At 50.2% G+C, this 26,626-nt stretch overlaps 2 protein-coding genes and 1 non-coding gene across 7 annotated transcripts in view; 2 read left to right on the top strand and 1 right to left on the bottom strand.

Annotated features, from left to right (window-relative positions):
• Positions 1-807: 807 nt before the first annotated feature.
• Positions 808-16,120, top strand: Il10ra (interleukin 10 receptor, alpha). Of its 3 annotated transcripts, none has more exons than NM_001324486.1 (7): positions 808-951; positions 2,743-2,857; positions 3,315-3,502; positions 4,302-4,468; positions 5,479-5,632; positions 9,486-9,604; positions 13,516-16,120. In NM_001324486.1, the coding sequence occupies exons 1-7, from the start codon at positions 885-887 to the stop codon at positions 14,425-14,427; spliced, it is 1,722 nt and encodes a 573-aa protein (NP_001311415.1). In that variant the 5' UTR covers positions 808-884; the 3' UTR covers positions 14,428-16,120. The 3 variants fall into 3 exon arrangements, 2 of the variants coding, with proteins under 2 accessions (NP_001311415.1, NP_032374.1); NM_008348.3 differs by having other exon boundaries at positions 2,737-2,857; NR_136903.1 differs by lacking the exon at positions 2,743-2,857.
• Mir7086 (microRNA 7086) lies at positions 3,250-3,314 on the top strand. The gene has a single exon (NR_106054.1). It is a non-coding gene; the product is annotated as a microRNA 7086 (primary transcript).
• A 2,466-nt stretch (positions 16,121-18,586) lies between the features above and the next one.
• BC049352 (cDNA sequence BC049352) overlaps positions 18,587-26,626 on the bottom strand; it is a 55,683-nt gene continuing 47,643 nt past the window's right edge. For 2 of the 3 annotated variants that reach the window (XM_006510476.3, XM_006510474.3), the window contains 2 exons: positions 25,670-25,798; positions 18,587-21,142 (listed from right to left, as the gene is read on the bottom strand). In XM_006510476.3, the coding sequence (XP_006510539.1) occupies positions 25,699-25,798 (100 nt within the window). In that variant the 3' untranslated portion in view covers positions 18,587-21,142; positions 25,670-25,698. The remainder of the gene's footprint in view (positions 21,143-25,669; positions 25,799-26,626) is intronic. The other variant, NM_001198971.1, reaches the window with a different exon arrangement.

Below are 26,626 nucleotides of genomic sequence, written 5' to 3'. Positions count from 1 at the left end.
AGGTAGGCTCTGAGGGGAATAGAAAGTGACTTCTTGAGAGCAAGGGCATCCTAGTGACTCCAGCCCTTCCTTGGCTTCTGTGCCTCCTCAGAACAAAAACAGGGCTTCCAGGATAGCATGAATATGTACCTGGCAGATGACCCCACGGGCGCTGTACACCTCACAATTAGATCCCTGAAAATCATGTAAGTGACATACTCACAGTATCAGCGCCACCTGCCAATAAGTCAGGTGGACAAAGCTTGGTCTCTCACACAATTAACATCTTTGGTGACACTGGAGGGCAGACAGATGTCCTGGTCACTGAAGAGGCATCTGAGTGATACCAGGTCCCTCAAGGCGCCTATTGACACTTCTAACCTGCAGATTTAGGGCAAGAACAACCTAAAGGGCCTGGGGGTGTCATGGACTCCCACCAAGAGTCAGGTAGGGACGTTCCCTCACTGTTGGCTTAGCAGAGGGCCCTGCATAGAGGTCCCAGGACTTTCACACATGTACCTGCACGCTTGTGCTTTGCTCCTGGCCCAGTCAGTAATTCCAATTGCTACAACAGAGAGGGGAAGGGGGCAAGGGGAAGGGGAGGGGGAGGGAGAGGGGAGACAGGCTGTCCAGTCGGTGTGAGAGTTAAGAGCCCAGCCACAGAAAGCCTCAGCTGCTCTTTCACCTTGAGACAAATGCCCCAGAACTAGCTAGACTTCGCTGCCTGCTGAGGTTCCTGCGGAGGTTCCCAAGCTCCGTGGGCTGAGGGCGGAGCAACGAGGCTCCGCCTTCAGGTTGATGTCAAGCTGGCCCTGTGGATCCAGCGGCAGTCTTCAGTTCTCAGGACGCCGCCGGCCGGAGGCGTAAAGGCCGGCTCCAGTGGACGATGCCGCTGTGCGCCCAGGATGTTGTCGCGTTTGCTCCCATTCCTCGTCACGATCTCCAGCCTGAGCCTAGAATTCATTGCATACGGTAGGCTCCCCAGCGCTCGCTCTGTTGCTTTAAAGTTCACATTCGCGGGAGAATCTGCTTGGATGGGCTGGGGTCCCGCCCCAGCTCCTTCATGCTGGCAAAACGGTCTCCGGCTCACCTGCTGTTTAAGTGGAGGAGGCTAAGATTAACTGTGGCTGTTTGGGAGTGGCCAGCGATGGATGGGTAAAGCCTATAGTTTCCGTCCTGTACGTACCCTTGTTCCTCAAATCATTATCCTACCACCTCCGGACAATCCATAACTTAGCCCTCACTTTTCGGCTGTTCTGGTTCTTCCGTGGGTCTGATCGTGCCCCTTCTTAGTTAGGCTCCTCTCCCTGAACCCTACCATCTCACCCCATCCCTTCTTTCTGCCCACCCTTCCCGACCACCCTGTTAGTCTTTAGCCCACAATTCATCTCCGCTGCCTGCTGCCCACCCCCCTCACACACACACACTTTACCCACTCCTCAGCTCAGGCTAGGTTCCTGTAGCCCAGGAGAGAATGAAAAAGTGGAGAGTTGGAGGGACCAAGTGGCACAGAAGTACGAAGACCGGGGACCCCAAAACACACTTTTACAGGAGTTCAAAGTAAAAAGAGCACAGTCAGTCATGTTATCTACAGAGGCACTGGGGATGTGCCCCGCTGAACATCACAAACACGGGCTGAGGTTTTCACTCCCCCTCTCAGAGTTTTGCAACTGAAACACAACCTTGAGATTCAAAGAAAGGGGTGGGGGGGGGGAAGGGCTGGGACAAGTATGTTTTCTGAGAATGACAGGGTCACTGAAAGAGAACTGAGAACTGTGACTCTCAGAGAGCTGGCAGTTTGGAGAAGGAAAGTGTTGCAGAGCTGCCTTCAAGAGGAGACATCTTAAAGGGTCAAGAAGGCTGGAGAGGAACAAGGGCTATTGTCCTTGCAACACACTTAAGCCCGCAGAACTCATCAGGAGAATTCAATAGGAATGCTTATTGTATTGTTACAAAAAGGGCAGAGGATCTCAAGGGGGTCACTCCTCTGCTCCTGGTCATACTGGCAAGCTGCTAGCTCCAGGCTCCTGTGTCAGCTCTTTAGAACTAATAGAGTGGGAGACTACAGGTACTTCACAGCTGAGTTTTCGAGGAGGCCAGGAGGCTGGACCGCTGACGTTCATTGTCTCCATTTGAGGCTCGCCTAGGCATCTGATTATACTGATGTCCATGTCTGAGCTACAGCTTTCCTAGAAACTAGGGACTGTGGGGATACCCTGTGCCTGGACCACAAGATGTCTGTGTAGACAAGCAGGGTGCCTACGGATCCAGATAAGGTCAAGGGTCATGGCTTGGATGAGAACTCAGTCCTGGAATGTCGCTAGAACAGGAACAGGCTTTGGCCAGAGAGCCAGGGACCGGCTCATCTGAGAGCCACTCCTGGCCATTATCCTGGAATGTAACAGACCCAACTTGCCTTTGTCAGTCCCTTGTGAGGCTTCTCATCCCACATCACACAAGCATAGAAAGACAAGACTCTAGCTTTGGATTCAGACACATTCTGGATATAGACCACCACCATGCCCCTTACTGGCTCCACTGGCCTTGGGCCAACTATCTGATTCTCTGGGATTCTATTTCTTCTTCACTAAGTTCGGCATGTGTCTAGAGCCCAGAGCTGCTGTGATCACTAAACCGAACATATATATGTAAAGCACCCAGCCCCTCCCTCCCAAAGTACTCTTGCGGCTTTCACCACCCTCTTCCTAGTCCCCCGGGTACCTCTGCTTTCTCTAGTGTTAGAATTCTTTCCCCTAGGGACAGAACTGCCAAGCCCTTCCTATGTGTGGTTTGAAGCCAGATTTTTCCAGCACATCCTCCACTGGAAACCTATCCCAAACCAGTCTGAGAGCACCTACTATGAAGTGGCCCTCAAACAGTAAGGAAAGAGGCACAGGGGGACCAAATGGAGGCGGGAGGGGGGGGGGACGACTAGGTGGCTACCTTACTATTGAAATGAGACTAAAAGGGACTCTGACACATACTTGCTTGAGTGTCATATGAGTTGAGCAATGTGCTGGGACCCCTAAGGTGAGCAGCTGTTGGCTTGGAGGGCTTCCTGGTATTCTGGAAAAGCATTCATAAACCTAACTACAAGAAAGGAAACAGGGGATTGCAGAGTGGGCTCATACAGTCTTAGGGGGGAATGAGCTACTTAAATTCCCACCCAGGGGCTTTCTAGAACATGGATGTCAACAGAGACCTTGGCCAAGGGCCTGAGGACTGTTCCCTTTGTCATTAAGGAAACGTTCTGCCTGGCCTTTCCCTCCCCTCTTAAGAGGAGAAAGGTTTGGGCACAAGCTGTTCCCTCAGTGTCCGTTCTGATATCTCCTCAGGTACGGAAACTCAACCTGGAATGACATCCATATCTGTAGAAAGGCTCAGGCATTGTCCTGTGATCTCACAACGTTCACCCTGGATCTGTATCACCGAAGCTATGGCTACCGGGCCAGAGTCCGGGCAGTGGACAACAGTCAGTACTCCAACTGGACCACCACTGAGACTCGCTTCACAGTGGATGAAGGTGCTTTGCCTCTACTGGGCTTAGAACATGGCCTTCCGGGACAGTTCCAGCCAGGAACTCCAGCCTAGGGCTTGTTCTGTCTGTTCTCACCACTTTAAAGTCACCAGACTTCCTGGCCAGCAAACTGACTGCCTTAACAGATCTGTCTGAGATTTTTAAAGGGAAGTGACATTGTTTATCCTCCATACGAGAGGTCTTGGGATGGGTGGGGTGTCTGTGTCATGAAAGCCACATGTATGAACTTGTCGAGTTTAGGATGAGGCACTGGATTTTGAGCACTCAGGGACACAGTTCAGATGAGGCCTGGCCCCGCGTAGAGAGAATCTCCCAGCTTGTACCTTTGAGGCTGGAAGATGTACTGATGAAAAAAAAAAATCCAAGACAATTTCTGGGGAGTCCCAGGGCAGTTAGCTAGCCACAGTGGAACCCTTCAATCCACACTGGATCTGCACAGGGTCTGGCTACAAGATGGTCTCACCCTGTAGGACTCAGAGCTAGAAGTGACATCTGGGAGGTCGCTGTTTCCCCAAGGCCAGCTTATATGCTCGGGCTCAGCTGCCTGCAGAAAGCATATGCAAGGGAGTAGCTTTAAAAGTTGTATTTCAAGGACCCAGGCTGAGCTATTCAATTCCCTGGGTGCTAGAGACCCATAAGACACATTCTCTAAGATGTTCTCATGCGGGGTAGAGCTGTAAACCTGAGGTCTAGGTTTTAGAGTTGGAAAGGTTTGATCCTAGAGTGAGGCTCTGGATGCTCTCCCTAGCCTTTGCCCTCATGTCTTCACCTGTCTCTCACTTAGTGATTCTGACAGTGGATAGCGTGACTCTGAAAGCAATGGACGGCATCATCTATGGGACAATCCATCCCCCCAGGCCCACGATAACCCCTGCAGGGGATGAGTACGAACAAGTCTTCAAGGATCTCCGAGTTTACAAGATTTCCATCCGGAAGTTCTCAGAACTAAAGGTATGATGCTCCCCAGGGCCACCTGGATTGGAATCACTTTCTTGTCCCACTGGGGAGCTTGGCACATATAGGACAAAGAGGTTATGGGGAGCCAGGAGGGACCTGATATTCAAACTGTGCTCCCAGGGGAGAGTGAGAAGAACACACCTATCATCATCAATGATCAACGGTGATGATCAACGGTGATCAGTAGTATCAACCGTGCACAATGCATGCGACAACTACCCTCGAGTGTTTTCTTCCAGTTTGTAGATAAGGAAGGAAGCTGTAAAAACATGCTGGGGTCCAACCCCTGCAGTCTGGAACCCATCAAATACTCTCTCGCTTCAGCTTTTTCTAGTTCTTTCTGTGAAGAGTCTCCACTTCTATCAAAGACTCCCTTTGCTCTGTTAAAATAAAAGCGGAGGGCTGGGGTGATGGCTGAGCAGGTAACCAGCTTTCTGTGCACAAGCATGAGGAGCTGAGTTCAAATCCCTGCAACCCACATAAAGCCGGACTTAGAAGCACACACTTAGAATCCATTTCTCCTACGGTAAGATGGAAGCTGGAGACGAGAGACTCAGAGGAAGCTTCAGGTCAGCTCTAGGCTGGAGTTCACAGTGGCAAACACCAAAGAGGGCTTGTCTCAAACAAAGTGGAAGACGGAAGACTGACGTCTGGTTGTTCTCTGACGTTCACACTACACTAACACACACAAATACGCACATGCGTACATGCGTGTGCACACACATCAGATATACATACCCACACACAAAGATTAGATTGGTAGAGAGATGATAGTCTGTACTGACACCCACAGGGTTTGTTATCTTAGATGCCTGAAGACTTGGCAGAGGAGGCTCTAAAGTGCCCCACTCACCCAGGGCTGGTTCACCTAGCAGCAATCCTTGTCTAGCATCACAAAGCACTGGGTTCATCTCCAGCAGAAAACCACGACTAGGTCCCTCCCACTCTCAGCTTCTTCATACCATGAACAAATGGATTGCTTATTATTCTTGTTTCCATTTCAGAATGCAACCAAGAGAGTGAAACAGGAAACCTTCACCCTCACGGTCCCCATAGGGGTGAGAAAGTTTTGTGTCAAGGTGCTGCCCCGCTTGGAATCCCGAATTAACAAGGCAGAGTGGTCGGAGGAGCAGTGTTTACTTATCACGACGGAGCAGTGTGAGTGACCCAGGCTGCAGTCCAGGCAGAGGGTGCTCAAACCATCCAGAAAAATCCAGAGAACCATGCTTAGGGTTGATGGTGCCTGCACTGGGCCTAGAGCTTCTGTGTAGACCATCCACCTTCACACAAATCATGGGAGAAACTGCCCCCCATTCTGCTTAGAACTATCCTAAGTTTAATGATGATGATGATAATTACCCTAGGAGAAAACAAGGTAGTGAAATCTCTCTCTCTCTCTCTCTCTCTCTCTCTCTCTCTCTCTCTCTCTCTCCCTCTCTCTCTCCCTCCTTCCCTCCCTCCCTCCCTCCCTTCCTCCCCTCCTCCTCCTCCTCCTCCTCCTCCTTCTTCTTCTTCTCCTTCTTCTTCTTCTTCTTCTTCTTCTTCTTCTTCTTCTTCTTCTTCTTCTTCTTCTTCTTCTTCTTCTTCTTTCTCTCTCTCTCTCTCTCTCTCTCTCTCTCTCTCTCTCTCTCTTCCTTTTTCTTTTGAGACATGCTTTGGTTTCTCTGTATAGCCCTGGCTGTTCTAGAACTCACTCTCTAAACCAGGCTGGCCTCAAACTCAGAAATCTTCCTCCCTCTGCCTCTGGAGTTCTGGGATTAAAGTCTAGTGCCACGTCCCACTGTCAGGATAGACAGTAAAATCTTAATACTTTGTGATTATGCCAATCCCAGTGATGTCACAGTATGCTTGTTTCTCTGTCTCATGTGGACACACACACACCTGCAAAATAGAACCCTAGTGGCTCAACAAAGTCCTGGACAACTTCTATGTTACTCAAATAGTTTAAGGATGTCATACAAATGGCATGAACCCCAAAACAGTGCAGTGGAACTGAAACAATTCAAAGGAACTCTAAAACACAAAGCCAGTCACTACACGGTGACCACCAACGATGATGCACAAATCAGAAGGCTCCAAGGATGTGGGAAGATGCTCACTCCATACAGTGCTTTAGGAACTGAGTTTGAATCCCCCAAACCAGTATAAAAGTCTGGCATAGTGTGTATTTCTGTAACCCCACGCCCCTCTAGAGGGTGGTTAGAAACAGACAGACTGTGGCTCACTGGCCAGCCTGGGCAAATTGGTGAGCTTCTGGTTCGGTGAGAGATCCTGTCTCAAAAAATAAAGTGGAAATGGAGCATGGTGGTCCATGCCTTTCACCCCAGCACTCATGAGGCAGAAGCAGGCCATGGATCTCTGTGTGGTCCTGGACAGCCTGGTCTACAGAGTGAGTTCTAGACCAGCCAATGTTACACAATGAGACCTTGCTCCACCTGCTCCTACACACACATACACACACACACACACACAAGAAAGGAAATGGGGCACATGCAAGGTCAAGGAAAAGTGCAAAGGCATCTCTCTCTCTCTCTCACACGCACACACACACACACACACACACACAACCTTTGGCCTGCATAGACATCACACATACACACATATTCACACATATACACACAGGAATGCACAGACCACACAAACATGCAACAATGCAACATCATAACACACCACACTACACACAAAACCACACATACACACACAGCTCAAAGGATCCCTTAGTCAATATGAAGTCAAAATCAAAAGTTCAGCAACAAAGGAGAAATTCACCATGGGTCAAAACTTTCTTAGAAATCTAAACCGTGGTCCAAGCACTCATTTCTCTGCTTCACCATATATAGGTAAAAAGGCAGATGAACGTGAGTGGGGCGGACTGGGACAATTTTTAAAAAGTCCCCAGGATAGCATAATTGTAGCAACTCTCAGGGATTGTTTAATTTTTTTCTTTCTGTCCACGATAACTGGTGGGAGTGGCTGGCATTCAAAATGTGCCTTTTTCTCTCGGCAGAAGCAGCTGGGCTTCTGGGGGATCTCCCCAGCCCCCCTCTGTCAGATGCACTTGTCAGAATTATTACCAGAGCTGTGAGTCAGAGCATAGCCCCTGACAGGACCCCAACAAGATAGATCAAAGACTCATCAAAGACTCAGAGTGAAAACCAGCAAGAGGGAATGTATTCAATGTGACCACTTTGAGAAGAGAAACAACCAGGGCTGGTAGTCCTGAAAGCCCATTTTCCAGGGTATTAAGGGCATTCATGTTAACATGGTGTTTAGGTTTAAGTAGAGTCCCCCAGGTATGCAGAAGCAAGCAGGCTGGGTCAGGATGTATGGTCCCAGCCTCAGTCTTTCATGTTGGTCTGTCCTTAGAACAGTGTGAAATCCCCAGGAGACACATTCCGCTTGGCTGGCACCAGCCTTCGGCATGAGATTCTTCGGAGAAGCCTGTTTTTTCTAGAGTCAGATGGCCGAAAGGAAGGATGCTAAGTGTCTGTTCAGAATAGTTTCATTGCTGCCAGAATACACTGGGGTCCTTCACCCTAGCCCAGCTTGGCTTCCGGGGACCTCCCCAGCCCAAATTCACTGGGGTCCTTCACCCTAGCTCAGCTTGGCTTCCCGGGGACCTCCCCAGCCCAAATACACTGGGGTCCTTCACCCTAGCCCAGCTTGGCTTCCCGGGACCTCCCCAGCCCAAATGCACTAGTTCCTATTTGGTCCTGTTTGGGGCTGTTTCTCCTCAGGGCCAGTGTGGGAAGGGCTCCTCCCTGACCCTGAGTATCCCAGAAGAAGCAATGCTGAGCTGGCTCTTTGACAGAGCTGCCAGAGTCAGCAAAGCTGCTGCAGGCCCTCAGCCAGGGCCCTTTGCCAGGACGGTGAATCAGGTGTAGAAACTGGGTCTCACCGTTGAGAGACTTCTGCTGACTGCCCAGAGGGACCCTTAACTAGCAACGTGAGGCAGCTAATTTAAGTGATCACATTGTATCCAGTGTGTGCCCTGGGAGTGTCCCATCCAACAGACATGAAAAGGATTCTTCATAGATTTTGTAATAAATTTCAATGAAGCTCATTGTCGTGGGTGGAAGTCGCATGGAGAAGTCACTGAGTGTATGTCAGCTGCTGGGGGTGCTGGTTGCATTTCCATCACCCCACAACCCCCTTTAAAAAAACTTTTATCTGCATTTATTTTACCCTGAATTTATTCCCGGGCCATGAGATTTTGTTTTTTCAGTGTCTTCTGGGATATCTTTTTCTTGCAGGCAGCCTCCTCTTCTTTAAAGTGACATCCTTCAGATACTTGGTAACTTTGCAGATAGCCATACCTTTGATGGCCTGGGCGGTTTCCCGGGTGTTCTTAAAGTGAACACGAAAGTTTGAACCTCTTGGTTTGCATGATTTTGTAGGGTTTTCTGGGTCAAGAGAGTAGCGAACCATCTTCACAGGTCACCTCTGGCCACTTACAGGATGAGGTTCCATCATCCTTATAGACAAAAGGTTTGCCCTGGTTTATTGACATGTGGCCTTGGGCAAGTGACTTAATCTCTCAGGGCTTCAGGGTCTTGCTATGTAAAAGGAGGTGATGCTGACATTGGCTTCCTAAGACTGTTGCTAGGGTCAGGTGATACAGGCATGGTGTTTGTCTGCTGTCCTATGAAGCGGCTCTGTGACTTCCCCATTGTATATATGGACAGTGGGACTCAGAGGGATTCAGTATTCTGTCCACAGTTCCATAGGTAGTAAAATGTAAAGTTGAGATCTCAGTCTCCACTCTCACCTAACATATTATCCTGCCTCAGTGTTTATTGGCTATCGTGTGTAGGTGGCTTGAGGCAGACCCAGTGTGTTATTGAAGGAACTGGTGAAGGCTGACATTTCTAGGAATCAAACTATCTCTAGGGCTGTGATCTTCCCATAGCCTGTGGGAATGACCTGGGGTCATTCATTGAGTGCATTCTGAGGATAGCGGGAGGATCTCTGAGGACTGTACCTTATGTACCACATCTTTCTGTGTCTGCAGATTTCACTGTGACCAACCTGAGCATCTTAGTCATATCTATGCTGCTATTCTGTGGAATCCTGGTCTGTCTGGTTCTCCAGTGGTACATCCGGCACCCGGGGAAGTTGCCTACAGTCCTGGTGAGTGCTCTGTCCTTCCTGGATTCCCACATGGTCTGGCCCCCAATATGGGGTGGTCCAGCAATATGGGGTGGGCAAGCAAACACTAAACCCAGCTTGAAGAACTGAATCTCTGGGTAGTGCAGAGACAGAGTGAATTCACAGGTATGCACACAGGTGAGCATGCAGGTGTGCACACAAGTGAGCATGCAGGTGTGCACACAGGTGCATGCATACTAAGTAATCATAGTTTCATCATCTACACAATGGCCTGTGAACCGGCCACTGTGTATCATGAATTGGTCCTGGTCATTATCCTCATTTCACAAGTGAGGACAGAGGGGTTGCTTCCACTCACAGGATCACACAGCTAGGAGGAGTACTAGGGGAGGCTTTGCAGCATCCCATCCTGGTGCTGCTGAGGGAATAGACTCAGAAAGACAGAAGAGATGGAGTGGTCACAGAGGGAAGGGAACAGTGGAGAGCTGACCTAGAGAGGAGAGGACAGGATCTCTGTCCCCTCTCAGATGGAGGCATGTGTGGCAAGTCAGCCTCTTGAGGCCATCCTACAAGAACAAGTAGAAGTCCCCAAACCTCTGGTTGTCTCTGACCTAGTCTCAGACTGTGTCAGAAGTGGACAGCCACAGACTCTGGACCCTGAGTAATGTCTTCTAATATTAATACATAATAGATGGTTACAGGATATATATATATGCAAGTATATATATATCCTGTAACCATCTATTATAACACACACATATATATGTGTGTGTGTGTGTGTATGTGTATATGTGTGTGTGTATATATATAAATATATATATGTACACTCATACACACACACACACACACACACACACCCTGGCCTAATCAGGGCCTTTGCCTAGACAAGAGTCTGTTCTCACCCAGCCCTTAAAGCTCTCAAGGGTTTAATAGTTCTTCCTTGCATCTCGCTGAAGTAGGTCCTCATCGTCTTTCTTTGCGCTCCTGGGAGATTCAGTGCCCCGTCCCTGCCTCCCCTGATCTGTTCCACGGGCACTTTAGCTCATGCTCCTTGCAGGGCCTAGGACCCTGGTGCTCGGTGACTTGGGGATGAATGAGCCGCAGATCGAGCCTGGCCCTGTGGAGACCAGGAGCCAGGAAGTGTGGGAGGGTAGCCTGGAGCATCTCTGAGTGCATGAGTGCGCTGATCTGATCGAACTAAGTGGCTTTTGAGCTAGCTACAGAGCATCCTACCTAGTTGTACGTGCAGTGGGGCAGGAAACTGAGTCGTGTGGCCTCGAGAGGTCCCCAGGGCTTGATGCCAGCCAGTGCTAGCCAGGTGTCAAAGGCTAGCTTTAAAGCCATGGGACAGGCAGAGATCAGAGATTAAATGTCCAGGAACGGCAGGTAGCACTTGTTTCCTTGTGGACCTGTGGGTCATAGCATCGCTGCTCCTTTGGAGCTTGTCTTCTCAGATTGAAACAACCCAGTTCCATTTATCAGGTGCTGCTTGCTGTCTGTGGGGTTAACCAGTATGAGAGCGCCAGCCCTGGCACTTTAATTAACTCTCAGCTATCTGCTGATTTGAGCTGACCATCCAACGGGCCACTGACGTCAGTTTTATTAAGCAAGCTGGGGACCTCGAATCCAGATAGCTGTGTATAATTCCAGGTTTGTCCTTCATTGCTGGTGTCTTGAGGCACATCGTTTAACCTCTCTGAGCTTTGGATTCCTCCTGTAGGACACAGGGGTAATGTATACCTACAGAATTACCAGGGAGTACAATTCAGCTCAGCATATATTTATTGAGTGTCTTCTATGTAACCCGAATGATCCAAGCACGGTACAAGCGCCACCATGAGAAAGCACATGCTGCCATTAATCCTATCTATGGATGAGAAACTAAAGAACAGAAAGAACAAGGATACTGGCTCAGCAGCAAGTTGCTAACAGATACATCTTTCATCACTATATCATTATGGTGGTAAGGGGGCCACAAGCAGGAGGATTTGTATGGGAGGCCTTAAGTGCTGAGAAAATGAAGGTAGGGGTGCAGCATGGTCAGCCAGTCAGTCAGTCTGAAGGTCTGTCCGTCAGTCAACAAACCTGAGTTCCTACTAATTCAAATTCAGCTAAGAGTGAATCTAGGCTCTTAGAGTGGTGAATAAGACTGGACAGTTACTGCCTTTAGAATTCATATCATAGTGTCTGTCTTAGTCAGGGTTTCTATTGCTGCAATGAAACACCATAAACAAAAAGCAAGCTTGGAAGAAAGGATTTATTCAGCTCACATTTCATATCACTATTCATCACTGAAGGAAGCCAGACCAGGAACTCACACAGGGCAGGAACCTGGAGGCAGGAGCTGATGCAGAGCCTGTGAGGAGTGCTACTTACTGGCTTGCTCACCCTGTTTTCTTATAGAACCCAGGACCTTCAGCCCTGAAGTGATAGCACCCACAATAGCCTGGGCCTTCCCACATTGATCACTAATGAAGAAAATGCCTTACAGCTGGATCTTATGGAGGAGTCTCTTCAATTAAGGTTCCCCCCTTTCAAATAGATGTAGTTTGTATGTCAAGTCGACATAAGACCAGCCAGCACATTACAAGAACTAAGTTTAAAAAGAAGCAAGGAAGGAGATATGGAGACAATGGCTGAAGCAGTGGTTTGATCTGGTCTTGCACAGTCTCTCTGAGGAGGTAGCATCTGAGCTGAACAAGGGGCAGGAAACAGCCATATGGAATGCCAAGAATGTCCCAAGCTGAGGGGTCGGCCTGTGCAAAAGTCCTGTGACAGGGCTGCTGTTGCTGCGTTCAGGACGGGAAGAATACCACTGTGGCTAGAACAGAGGAACAAAGTACAAAGGGTTACATGGCTTCTCCTGGACAACCAAGGAGAGCAAGCCCTTGGCTGCAAGCTACAAAATGCAAAGAAGGGCAGGAGAGAGATAGATGGGGTGGAATGGGGTGAGAATGCACTGTGGCCTGTAGATGCTGTTCCCTTGTAACTCTAGTTTCAGTGACTCCCAGGAGCTGCACACACAGGTGCCTACTTAGCATCTATTTCTTACTTGGAGTCGTTGTCAGAATAGTTTACACACACTCCTGGATGGACCTGGCTTTTCCAGCCTCTTCCAGGCTGCAGAGAGCTTTCCAAGTGGAGGGTCTGAGTGTATTCCCCAGTCTTAGCAAGATCCTGTGAAATCTGGCCCTGGAAACACCAGCTTCCTATGTGTCTGCCCGGGGACAAACCATGAAGTGCCTTTGGGGGAAAATTGTAAAATTTTAATGCCAGTACAAACCAGGGAGCTCAGTGCAGGCTGCCCAGGCTCTGCACCTCCTCTATGCCTCCTCCACAGTTCCTCCGCTGGTACCTGGGAGGGTCCTTGCAGGCAGCCACACTTCTCTCGCTGTATTAGTTTTCTCAGTGCTGTGACAAAACACCCAGGAGAGACAACTTGAGGAGGATTTTACTTTGGCTCATGGCTTGATGAAGAAGTCCATTATGGGAGGGAAGGCGCAACAGCTGGAGCGTGCGTGGCGCAGCTGGAGCGTGCGTGGCGCAGCTGGAGCGTGCGTGGCGCAGCTGGAGCGTGCGTGGCGCAGCTGGAGCGTGCGTGGCGCAGCTGGAGCGTGCGTGGCGCAGCTGGAGCGTGCGTGGCGCAGCTGGAGCGTGCGTGGCGCAGCTGGAGCGTGCGTGGCGCAGCTGGAGCGTGCGTGGCGCAGCTGGTCGCGTCGCACCCACTGTCTTGAAGTAGAGACTTTCTCATCTTTATGCATCCCAGGACTCCGGCCCATGGGGTAGCATCACATTCACAGTAAGGCTTCCCAGCTCAGCTTAACCTTTCTCAAAACAGCCCTATGGGCATACTCTATAGAACCACGTGGTGGTTCTCAATACCATCAAATTGACTACAACAATCATCATGCTATTCCTGCCTCTCCTCCCAGGTCTTCAAGAAGCCTCACGACTTCTTCCCAGCCAACCCTCTCTGCCCAGAAACTCCCGATGCCATTCACATCGTGGACCTGGAGGTTTTCCCAAAGGTGTCACTAGAGCTGAGAGACTCAGTCCTGCATGGCAGCACCGACAGTGGCTTTGGCAGTGGTAAACCATCACTTCAGACTGAAGAGTCCCAATTCCTCCTCCCTGGCTCCCACCCCCAGATACAGGGGACTCTGGGAAAAGAAGAGTCTCCAGGGCTACAGGCCACCTGTGGGGACAACACGGACAGTGGGATCTGCCTGCAGGAGCCCGGCTTACACTCCAGCATGGGGCCCGCCTGGAAGCAGCAGCTTGGATATACCCATCAGGACCAGGATGACAGTGACGTTAACCTAGTCCAGAACTCTCCAGGGCAGCCTAAGTACACACAGGATGCATCTGCCTTGGGCCATGTCTGTCTCCTAGAACCTAAAGCCCCTGAGGAGAAAGACCAAGTCATGGTGACATTCCAGGGCTACCAGAAACAGACCAGATGGAAGGCAGAGGCAGCAGGCCCAGCAGAATGCTTGGACGAAGAGATTCCCTTGACAGATGCCTTTGATCCTGAACTTGGGGTACACCTGCAGGATGATTTGGCTTGGCCTCCACCAGCTCTGGCCGCAGGTTATTTGAAACAGGAGTCTCAAGGGATGGCTTCTGCTCCACCAGGGACACCAAGTAGACAGTGGAATCAACTGACCGAAGAGTGGTCACTCCTGGGTGTGGTTAGCTGTGAAGATCTAAGCATAGAAAGTTGGAGGTTTGCCCATAAACTTGACCCTCTGGACTGTGGGGCAGCCCCTGGTGGCCTCCTGGATAGCCTTGGCTCTAACCTGGTCACCCTGCCGTTGATCTCCAGCCTGCAGGTAGAAGAATGACAGCGGCTAAGAGTTATTTGTATTCCAGCCATGCCTGCTCCCCTCCCTGTACCTGGGAGGCTCAGGAGTCAAAGAAATATGTGGGTCCTTTTCTGCAGACCTACTGTGACCAGCTAGCCAGGCTCCACGGGGCAAGGAAAGGCCATCTTGATACACGAGTGTCAGGTACATGAGAGGTTGTGGCTAGTCTGCTGAGTGAGGGTCTGTAGATACCAGCAGAGCTGAGCAGGATTGACAGAGACCTCCTCATGCCTCAGGGCTGGCTCCTACACTGGAAGGACCTGTGTTTGGGTGTAACCTCAGGGCTTTCTGGATGTGGTAAGACTGTAGGTCTGAAGTCAGCTGAGCCTGGATGTCTGCGGAGGTGTTGGAGTGGCTAGCCTGCTACAGGATAAAGGGAAGGCTCAAGAGATAGAAGGGCAGAGCATGAGCCAGGTTTAATTTTGTCCTGTAGAGATGGTCCCCAGCCAGGATGGGTTACTTGTGGCTGGGAGATCTTGGGGTATACACCACCCTGAATGATCAGCCAGTCAATTCAGAGCTGTGTGGCAAAAGGGACTGAGACCCAGAATTTCTGTTCCTCTTGTGAGGTGTCTCTGCTACCCATCTGCAGACAGACATCTTCATCTTTTTACTATGGCTGTGTCCCCTGAATTACCAGCAGTGGCCAAGCCATTACTCCCTGCTGCTCACTGTTGTGACGTCAGACCAGACCAGACGCTGTCTGTCTGTGTTAGTACACTACCCTTTAGGTGGCCTTTGGGCTTGAGCACTGGCCCAGGCTTAGGACTTATGTCTGCTTTTGCTGCTAATCTCTAACTGCAGACCCAGAGAACAGGGTGCTGGGCTGACACCTCCGTGTTCAGCTGTGTGACCTCCGACCAGCAGCTTCCTCAGGGGACTAAAATAATGACTAGGTCATTCAGAAGTCCCTCATGCTGAATGTTAACCAAGGTGCCCCTGGGGTGATAGTTTAGGTCCTGCCAACCTCTGGGTTGGAAGGAAGTGGACTACGGAAGCCATCTGTCCCCCTGGGGAGCTTCCACCTCATGCCAGTGTTTCAGAGATCTTGTGGGAGCCTAGGGCCTTGTGCCAAGGGAGCTGCTAGTCCCTGGGGTCTAGGGCTGGTCCCTGCCTCCCTATACTGCGTTTGAGACCTGTCTTCAAATGGAGGCAGTTTGCAGCCCCTAAGCAAGGATGCTGAGAGAAGCAGCAAGGCTGCTGATCCCTGAGCCCAGAGTTTCTCTGAAGCTTTCCAAATACAGACTGTGTGACGGGGTGAGGCCAGCCATGAACTTTGGCATCCTGCCGAGAAGGTCATGACCCTAATCTGGTACGAGAGCTCCTTCTGGAACTGGGCAAGCTCTTTGAGACCCCCCTGGGAACCTTTATTTATTTATTTGCTCACTTATTTATTGAGGAAGCAGCGTGGCACAGGCGCAAGGCTCTGGGTCTCTCAGGAGGTCTAGATTTGCCTGCCCTGTTTCTAGCTGTGTGACCTTGGGCAAGTCACGTTTCCTCGTGGAGCCTCAGTTTTCCTGTCTGTATGCAAAGCTTGGAAATTGAAATGTACCTGACGTGCTCCATCCCTAGGAGTGCTGAGTCCCACTGAGAAAGCGGGCACAGACGCCTCAAATGGAACCACAAGTGGTGTGTGTTTTCATCCTAATAAAAAGTCAGGTGTTTTGTGGAAGCGATTGGATTTCTCATGGTAACTGGGAGTGATGGATGATGGGTGTTAACAAGGGCCGAGGACTTGGGCCACAGACTCAGCTTCAACATGAATGGTGACTTTGGGGAAGGCGCATATTCTCTCACAGTTTCTGATTCCCCCCATGGTGGATGACATGGGATGACAGTTGCCATGGTGATGTCATGAGGTTGACTTCGGTGTGGTGCCCTGCATCTGGCATTCCAGGTGTAAACAGCTGTCAAGGGCGGTTAGAGCTGGAAAGGGATATAGGCTTTCTCTTGGAAACAGGTGCGAATGAGAAAGGTGCCTGGGTGTTCTTTCAGAAAACTAAACAACAGAAAGTGCAGCCCAATATTTAGGATGTTTGTTCTGACAGTGAGGACCTCACAAGGCCCTCCCAGGAAGTAAGTGAACCCTTGGACCCTAAGACCTCTCGGCTCACCCTGGGGGCTTTTCTAGGTGCTTCCCACACACTGGAAGCCTCCTGAGTTCTGTTCAAAGGGCATTTTCCACAATGATCCATGTATCAGTTGACACATCTCTCTGAACTCAGCTGTGTGGTTCAGCAAACCTAGGGCCTGAGTCCTAGGTGTCTGTGTGTCTGAGGAGATGACCAAGATGCCTTGTCTCTCCCTACCTCTGCCCTATCTCCCACACCCTTTCCCTGTTCACTCTGAAAGGCTGTTGGGGAAAGACCCTGGCCCTCCCCCTGCACCACACACGTGCATGCGACATCCACTCGGGGGACCTCCTGGCTGGCTCAGAAAAGAGAAGTGTGGTGACCATTCTTTCCTGGAAATGGGGCAGGGGATGGCTTCTTTCCATGGGAAAAGCCCCTGAGGCAGATGGGAAGGAGCCTGAGCACTAGATGGATAAGAGAGAAGAGACCGCGTCACTGTGGAGAGAAGGAGGCCCAGTTCAGCTGGTAGAGAAAACCTGCAGGCTTGCAGGACAGAACGGAGGCAGAGATGGGCCATGGGGATCTAGAACAGTCTAGAACCAATCAGGAGGAGAGAGAGTCAAGCTGTTCCTGGGTTCAGCCAGGGCGTTGGGGAAGCCTAGGGGACTCTTCCAGGCAGCAGCTGATAAAACGTTCCATTCAGGCTTCTCTGGAATTCAGACTAAAGTTCCCAGCAGAAGGCCACAGTTGCTCTTCAGCTGAGCCACCTTCTTCAAGGGCTTTTCCAGACAGAGGGATGTGTGGTTCTGGGTTTCTGAGCTAATGGAACTTCCGCTTAGCACCGAGAGAGGGGAAATGGGCTCATACTGACAGAGAAGGAAATTTTGTCAAACCGTGTTTCCCCAAATTTGTAAATAGTTGAGAGGTTGCCTTGTCCCCCCAAATACCTCTACCCCCGACTCCATATACACAGGGACAGAATGTGCAGCCCCCTAAAAAGTCAGTCCATTTACACAGAACCCACACTGTGCCCACAGAACACACAGCACCCCAGAGTCTGGATACCACCCACAGAGCCCACACAACACCTGCACCACTGGGTAAAAGTTCCCAGAGCCCCTCTTGTGAAGGTTGGAGAAAGGGGAGCCTGGGCTCTTATCTGCCTGGGACAACATAGAAAGCCTAAGTGGCATATCCAAGAAGCTGGGTACTGATGCTATCGTCCTCACAGACAGGACACCCGGTACTGAGAAACCTGACTCACTCATTTCCTGCAGAGCTCATGGGTTTGAGGGTTTCTTTTGAAACAAACCCACAATTTAAAATTAAGTGTATTGTTATTAATGAGAAGGCTATGGCACCTCCTCACTATCAGAGTGATCTGAACTTTACTGGCTTTCCCATAAATCTCCAAACGAGTGCTGAGAACCTGTAGACGCTGATGAGAAAGGACTGGGTAGGGGGGAATTGGTGTTTTAAAAATGTGATTCTAGCCAAAGCATAAGTCATTCAACAAAAGGAACCAGGCAGGAACCAGGGGGGAGCCAGGGAGGAGCCAGGCAGGAACCAGGCGGGAGCCAGGGAGGCCTTTATTGAAGCTAACATTTAATTTTGAGGGGTTTCCCCTATGTTTATTGTTTCAGTGTCTGTGTGTGTTACATATGTGGAGGTCAGAGGACAACCTGGTGGAATTGGTTCTCTCCTCCCACTATACAGACTCTAGGGGGAGAACTCAAGTCATCAGGCCCGGCAGCAAGTGTCTTTTCTTGTTGACCCATCTCACCAGCACAGCTGTCACCCCCTGCATGCCACATGTGATATTTAGCCTTGGCTTCATGGAGCACACCATTCGGTCATAAAGATGAATGCCAAGCAATTGAGTAGTGACAAGTGTTGCCCTCTGTGACAAGTGCATTGAAAGAAACTAGTATCCTACTCTAGGATGAGACAGGAAGTAGATAAGCAGGGCAGGAAGCTGCTGTCACTCTGGTTATAAGAGAGCACACAGCCAGGGGGTGGGGCTTTAACTAGAAGCATTCCGGTACATTGGAAGTTGAGGGGCAAGGTTCTGGCTCATCCAGTGCCCACGGAGGGCCTTTATTCATTGTCCACAGGTACCCTGGAGCTGTGGCCTCCAGGATAGAGATACCTCTGTTCTCTTCCTCTTATGAAGACACTAATCCCAGCATGAGGCTCCATCCTTATGAGCAACTAAAAACCTCCATGAGGCCCCACCATCACATTAGGGATTAGGGCTTCAACACTGAGGGATGAGGGTCACCAACATTCAGTCCGTACAGATGCTTATACATGTATATTGGGCGGGGATGGTGGGGACCAGTTCAAAGGCTGCTTCAAACACAGAGCAGGACAGGACAACAGGCTGAAGAGACTGCCACTTGAAATTGATTAAACAGAGCATGATATGGGCCTGGAAGGGAAAACACAGCACGGAGGGGCAGGGCCGTGGGGATCTCCAAGATGCCGACCGAGCTTTTGGCTCAATAGTGGTATGTCATGCAGAGGAAAGAATTGATGGCCCTAGCACTGGGTTAGGGCTTGGAGCTGGGGATTTCAAGGTGAGCATTCTGTGTTCTCTGTGAGAACTTGCATCCTAGGTAGATCGGTCATCATGGCATAGAGACAAGAAGACAGGTCTGAGAGGATTCCTGGCCATCTATAGCCCACAAACTCAAGCTATTCCCCTGACTTGCTATCTAGGAATAGTAGACAGCCATCATATTGGCCCACAGTGTCAGAACCATGCATAAGTTCAGCATGGGCACAGCAGATCATGAGCCTCGGGTCTCAGAGGCCTTCAGACAGTCACAGCCCATAAGCAGGGTGAGGTAACAGCCAAGTGGTTCCTGTCAGTGAATTATGCCACCTGAGAGTCAGGCATGAGCAAAGGAAGGGCAGACACAGTGCCACCTTCCTCCTCCGGCATAACCAGCTCCTTAGAAGAGCTGCCCCATCTGTGGCCTGCGGCTACACAGCTGCATGATGTGTGCCCAGCACCCTTGCAGCTCTGCAGCCTCTCTGCAGTATTTACGACTCCTCAACACAACAGTTCCCATCCTTACCCCCTGTCCCAGCTGTCCTGAAAATGTCCCCGTGGAGGACCACGACGACTGTTTCCATGACTCCCGATTGCATCCATTCCTCTAAGGCCTTGGTGGTTCAACCTTTCCTGTCTCTAAACTGGAGCCATCGTTGTCTTCTCTGCTGGTTCCCATGATGGTTTATAACAACCCCACCCCCACAGTCACAGGCAGACCTTGCCTAATGGAAAAGGTGACCATCAGATGCCTCCTCAGCCTGACCTCGTTGGTGGCCTTGGAGCTTTCCCATCCTGCTTTGCCTGTGCTTAGCTACTTTGGGTCAACCACACTCTCTGGGATCACTTCCTGGTTTTGTTTTTTTTTTTTTTTTGGTTTTTGTTTTTTATTTTTTGTCTCCAGCATCCCTCACCACTAAATAATCTTCCTTACAGTTAACTGGGCTGAGGAGTTGGAGTTGAAAATGCAAATTTGAGGTCTGAGTTCCACTGGACAGCTTGTAAGACAGCACTCAAAGGTTCTGCTCAAACCAGAAGGTTCTTCAAGCCCTCCCTGCTACCTCCTGTCCTTTCTCATCTCTTCCCTTTAACATCCTCACCCCCTCTCCCCACAAGCCCTCATACCCACCTGCCTTCCCCCAACAAACTGCTGTGCATGCCCCTGGTCCTTTGTGCATGCCAGTTCCTTGTCCCCATATGTTCTTCATCCACTTTGCTGTTTCAAGGCTGCCAAAGTGCCCTCTGGAGAGCCCCTCTGAGCCACTCAGACCCTGTGTGTGCTTCCAACATGTGGCCTGTCACTATGTGTCACTCTTGGTGCCCCATGCAGCTGCCACGGTGTGGAATACCTTGTGGCTGCTGGGTACGCACCTGCTGGACTCACTGGAAAGAGGTAAAGAATGTGGTATATTAATTATGCTAGGTGGATGTGGGAAGCCTCAGACATGGAGTCTATGACAGCCAATACAAGGTGAGATCCCAGGATCTAAGGCCAGCAAAGAGTCAGCACAGGGAATAGGGCCGGTGCTGTGGAGCCTTGTATGGAGTGGAGGGCGTGGAGATAGGGCAAGCATGTGATGTCTGTTCACTCGGGCTAACTGACTACCATAGCAAAGCTCTTGGGCTGGAGAGACCTCAAGGGCAGCCTCAGGGAATGGAAAGAGTGCTTCTCCAGATGCTAGGTATGATTAGCTCTTTGCACATGGATCTATACCTCGGTCTTCTCATCTGTCACAGAGAGAGAGTAGTCTTGGAACTTGTCTGTTTTCACTAGTTCCCTATGACGTCTCATTGAAGGTTCTTTACCTGGCATTCATTCCAGCTCATTGATGGCAGAAACACCTCTTGATTTACCTCTGTGCCCTCTACACCCAGCCAACGCTAGTGCATGGTGATGAGCACCCTATAAATGGTGAATAAATGAACGCATGACTGGGTAGAACTTTTCCATTCATGTCAAAGAAGCATTTGAATGCAGGTGAAAGCAGTTCAAGAAGCATCGAGATGATTATGATGGTCACAGAAGTCTGAGCAGACCAGGTGCTTGGGAGACATCACTCTGAACCTAGGAGAGAGAGAGAGAGAGAGAGAGAGAGAGAGAGAGAGAGAGAGAGAGAGAGGTTACTGGCAGCTTGCTTTCTGGTTTGCTATGCTCTCTGCTTAGTCACATGGACCTATGATTATTCCCTTTCCCACTTTCTTCACCCTACAGCTCCTATATAGTGTAGGACTTAGGGCTGCAGACCAAACGTGAGACGGAAGAAAAGAGAGTACAACCAGGAAACTGAGGTGAAGGGGTGAATGAAAACATTCAGGTGCATTCACCTGCTCTTTGGGCAAACATTCATTGGGTACCACAACACCAAACCTCCCGAGACAGGCAACTAGACATGATCCTACCGGTTGGCTCAATTCTGCATGATGTGCACACTCGCTCGCTCACACACACACACACAGATGCACAGACACAGACACATACACACACATACAGACACACAGACACACAGACACACACAGACTGTCCATTCACCTCTCTGACACTCTCACCCCTGCATGGTGGAACTGAAGTTACCCACTGTGAAATATCTTCATAGCTGGAAGCCTCAAAGTTCTCAAGGCTAAATGGCAACCTTACACAAACAAGGTCCCTGGGGCCCAGGGAGCCTCATCCCATGATCTTTAGGGAGAAGAGTCAGGCTTAAAATAGAAGAGGAGGGACTTCTTCCATTTCCACCCACCTTTCTCCCAGCAGCCCTCTGCTTATGCACGGGAAGACCTATCCAAGGCTTTAGGGAATGGAAGCCAAGCCCATGGTTCCGCAGAAGCAGGGTGGATGGGGTGAATGGGTGAGTGAGAAGGGCAGGGACCACCAAGGCTTTGGTCTCCAGCACTGCACTCCCACATTGTTTTGTTGGTTTGCTGTTCCTCTGAGCAGACAGAACATTTTCACTTCTGGTCCCCAAAATGTGAGAATTCACCAGGCCACTGGCTTCCTGTTTTGCATTGGCTTTTGCACACTAAGCAGTTTTAAAAATAAAATAATGATACTCCCATCTACTGTTGTGTTGTCCTTCTTAAGCCCTGGAGCATAGGAGGGGCGTCATAAACTTCTCCTGGGTCCTGTCACCTGACCCTATCTACTGTCACTGGCTTGGGGCAAGGCGAGGAAGTCTCAACAGAGATGCTATGGCTTTGAACATGACTTAGGTTGTCCCTTGGTAGAAAAGCTTTCCATCTCTGTGTGCCCTTGTCTAGAAAAGTGTCTGATCACACCACAAGCATGGGAGGGTGTGGCTAAGGAGGGGGAAGGAGGAAAGATGACAAGTGTTGGTTTTGAGAGCAGCAGGCATGAACCAGGCTTGGAGCAAGATGCCCTCAAGAGGATGAAGAATCCTTTTGCTTAGTTTCCTGAGTAGTTCCTGCCTACGTGAACACATACATGTACACCTAAGTGTATGTAAGGCACAACAGGGGACTTAGAAGAGATGTAAAGCCCAACTTGGCCTGCTAGAAATGCTTGTGAGAAAGGAGAGATCAGGTTAATCTCCAGAGATACTGGATTCCCCATGGAGACAGCCCAGTACCTGGAGGAGCAGAGAAAATGAATGAAGATGTGTGAGCCAGAGAGTGTTTCTAAGTAAAATCAGATGAGAACAAGGGACATAAGTCTTGAAGAAGGCTCCTGGGAAATGTGAACTGTGAGCCAGGAGGAAGAGTGGCAGGAAGGGATGACTTGGAGATCAGAGAATAAAAGTAAACAAGGACTGGGAAGTGGGCAAGGCAGAAGCTCAGAGCTGAGATCAAGCCTGGGAGGCCTGAGCCCTGAAAGCCCCATCCATCACTGTGGGGCGATTAGCAGCTCACTGGAGGGAAGAGCCAGTATCTTGGAAGCTGGGGATCAGAGAGCTGCTGCCCCTTAGCTCTTCCAGGTTGGGGAACAGGATATGTGGAGGAAACCTGCTATCTACATGGGGGTCAAAATGAATGGTGTCAGCCAGGCAGTGGTGGCAGACGCCTTTAATCCCAGCACTTGGGAGGCAGAGGCAGGTGGATTTCTGAGTTCGAGGCCAGCCTGTCTACAGAGTGAGTTCCAGGACAGCCAGGACTACACAGAGAAACCCTGTCTCAAAAGAACCAAAACAAAACAAACCAAACCAAAACAAACCAAAACAAAAAATGGTGTCTTGAGTCCTGAGGTGAGTGTCAGGAAAGACGGGACATAAAATTCACAGTGTTTGGGCATGGACAGGATTGTGGGTGCAGGAGAAGAGGACATTCCAGGTTGGGCACAGCCCTGGGAAGGACATTTAGAGGAACAGGGTAATATAGAAACTGTAGCTAGTAGCCCTTGGCACAGCAGGCTCTCCAGTGGGATGGAGCAGGAGATGGGATGAAGGGTAGAGGAGCAATGGGTAGGCCCTAGTACAGCCAAGGATTGGAGTGCCCAGTCAGTGCCCAGCCTTAGCGGCCTGTTGCTTGGTTTCTAGTTAGTCTGAGAAAGCTGTAATCTGCCCCTTCACTCCTAGGGTGTAGCCACTGTCTGGAGTGAAGAAAACTGCTTCACCATGGGCCTGCGGAAGTAAGGAAAGCAAGGGGGTGCGGAAGGGACACGGAGCACGTCAGTGGCCTCAGAAAGAGGAAGCAATGTGCTCTCGCTTCTGCTTCTGAGCATGGGAAATACCCACTATTCTCCCATCCTCAGCAGATGTCCCTGTCCTCACCTGAAGCCACACAACCTGGGCCCAAGCCTACCTGGGGTTCAAGGCTCATTCTCTTTTCAAGTATCCAACAAGTCTCCTGAGTCCTGAGCATTCCCAGGGGACCCAGTGGGTCCTACAGGCCATGCCAACCAGGGCAGAGTTACAGGTGTTATTGGGATCACAGAACCTGTGAGTTCAGAAGTGGGGTCCAGCTTGCAGAGCTGGGTATCCAAGGAAGAAGGAAGCCAAAGGCAAGAGTATTCTCTTTCTCCATCACATCCAAGAGTTCTCTGAGAAAGGGGGAGAGGTCCAAAGCCATGAAGAGTCCCTCTTCATACTCAACAGCTCAGGGAAGAAACCCCAGTCAAAGGCTTCCAAATCCTAAGGCTTGGTGTGCTGTGTCCAAGGCCCACTGAGCTGGGAAGAAAAAGACTCCCACCCCTGGCAGGAAGCAGGAAGGATCCGCCAGGCCTGGAGCATTCCTTCCTCCACAGTCTGCTATAGGCCAAAGAGAGAACAAGAAGCAAAATAAGAAACACAAAACACAGGGGCCTCAGCAAAAATGAGGGGAAGGACAGAAAAATAATGGCCAGCCCTCCCCTTCCTGTCTCTGTTTTGGCCTCAGCATCTTTTAGCTTAGAACTGGGGCTGGTTGATCCAGTGACAGGCCTGACCAACACAGGCTCCTTAAGGCTTTCTCCATTTACTACTGCTTCAAGGAGTGAAGCATCTCTGGATGGAACTGCTTTATACCAAATATCGGCTGAATACCGGCTGAACTAAAACTGGTACCCGCTGCCTTCAGTCCAGTGGGTCACAGGCAGAGCAAGAAGCCACGGCTTCGGAGGTAAAGTGTTCTACAGTCCTTGTCCTTAGCTGCTTTGGTCAGCCTCCACCAGGCGCCTCCCATGGCTCCATAACTCTCTGCTTTCTACCACATAGGGCCAGCTTGGTGCAGGACAGCAGAGACGGAAAATAGATCCCACCCTGGGCACTGTGGGCACCCCAGGTTGGGAGCCTAAACAACAGGGACACTGTTTCTAGATTGTTCTGCTCATGTGTGGTGGGCACTGAGCCTTGTCACTGTAGGAAGAACTAGTCAGAGGGAGATAGCAAAAGGGAAGAAGCGTGGAAAAGGCCCAAACCAAACACAGCGCTGAAAGGGCAAAGTAAAGACCCTAGTTCAACCTTCAGGGAAGTTGGCCACAGATGGAAATGTTAAATAACATGTCTGAAATCACCCCTCTGACCACATGACTCCCCAATGAAAATGATCGGCTCTCCAGCTCCAGGTAGCAACTTAACAAAATGAAATGACAGGAGATTCCACATGAACATCTATCTACCCTGTAGAGTCTCTGGGCCATTTCCACCCTGGGCTGCATTCGACAGGAGGAAGGCTGGCCTGGCTGTGATTGTCGCACTGTGTCTGCAGGATATTTGCAATTCCTACAGGCTCGGTGTGTCCTGAAATCCAGTTTTTAACCCTGGGGGATAGTTGCTTCTCTGAATTCCATGAGAAGACTGCTAAGCCTGGTCAGGCTCTTCCGTAGGGGCCTAACTCCATGGGGGCTGGAAGAGGACCCAGTGAAGGTCCCTTATTCTTCTTACTTGCAGCCGAGTCAGGCTTTCAGGGCCCAGGAAGGCCAGAGGAGCTCATGATGACCCAGGAGCCTTTCCTGTGTAAGGAGAAGAGATACTGAAAATAGAGGTGGCTTGGGAGGGCTTTACTATGCTGGTTCAACTGGCCTGACTCTCTCAAGAAAGAGTAGAGGGATTGAGCCATTCATCTGTGCTCTGGGTGGCCCTTGGCGCTAAGCTTCACAGCCTGCACCCATATAGGATCTTACTCTGGCATGAGACCCACTCAGTTCTTCTGTCCTGCCACTCACCTGACCTTCAGAAGCTAGTCACTGCTCCATCAGACTCTGTCATTGGAGAACTTCATGTAGCCACCATCCGGGCTGCTCATGTGGCCACTGATGGTGAAGGGTGGGCCAACCTCCAAGTCCTTCAGGTTCCTGAGACAGATTTCCAATGAAGCTGTTAAACTGAGAACCCAGCCTCTCCAGGAATCCTGTCTCCCTAGACTGGAGCCACCAAGTGGGTCCTAGAAGCAGAGGCAGTATCTGAGCACTGACTCACTGACTTATCTTCCAGAATAAGATTTGTCTCAGCTCCCGGGGCCAGAGGAGCAGGCCTGCCCTGTGTCAGGGAGTAGTGAAATGGCTTACCCTGAGAGGGCTTTCTGACTTCTGTTCCTCAAATCCACGGCTCTCTTTGGTTGCTCTTCTTTTGTGAATGCTATATTGTGCCTGAGATTGCTTTATTTGCAATTAGGCTTGTCTCCAGCATAGGCAGTGAGATGCTTAGGGACAGAGAATATGCCAAGCCATCTTTGTATTTTTGGAAATAAATACCATAAAACTGGCTATATAATAAAACTTTACTGAATGAATAAACAGGTGGATAGGTGAGTAAGTGAGTAGATGGATGGATGGATGGATGGATGGATGGATGGATGGATAAACATGTAGGTGAATAGATGGATGGATACACACATGCATGGATATGTGCATGCATGAATGGATGGATTCATGGATGAGTAGTAGGTGGGTGGATGGGTAGATGGGTAGAGTAGGTGGTTGGTACATAGGTAAATTGGTGAATAGTGGGTGGGTGGGTGGGTAGATGTGTAGATGGATGAATAAGTGGGTAGGTGGGTGGATAGATGAGTGGATGGGTGGATGGGTAGATGCATGAATAAGTAGGCAAGTTCATGCAAGAGTGCATGAGTGGGTAGATGGATGAATAAGTGGGTAGGTAGGTGGGCTGATGGGAGGATGGAT

The sequence above is a fragment of the Mus musculus genome, chromosome 9 (genome assembly GCF_000001635.26).
Source record: "Mus musculus strain C57BL/6J chromosome 9, GRCm38.p6 C57BL/6J".
In the NCBI taxonomy this organism is placed as follows: domain Eukaryota; kingdom Metazoa; phylum Chordata; class Mammalia; order Rodentia; family Muridae; genus Mus; species Mus musculus.
Note: the sequence above shows the minus strand (reverse complement) of the source record. Positions and strands in the feature narration are given on the sequence as shown.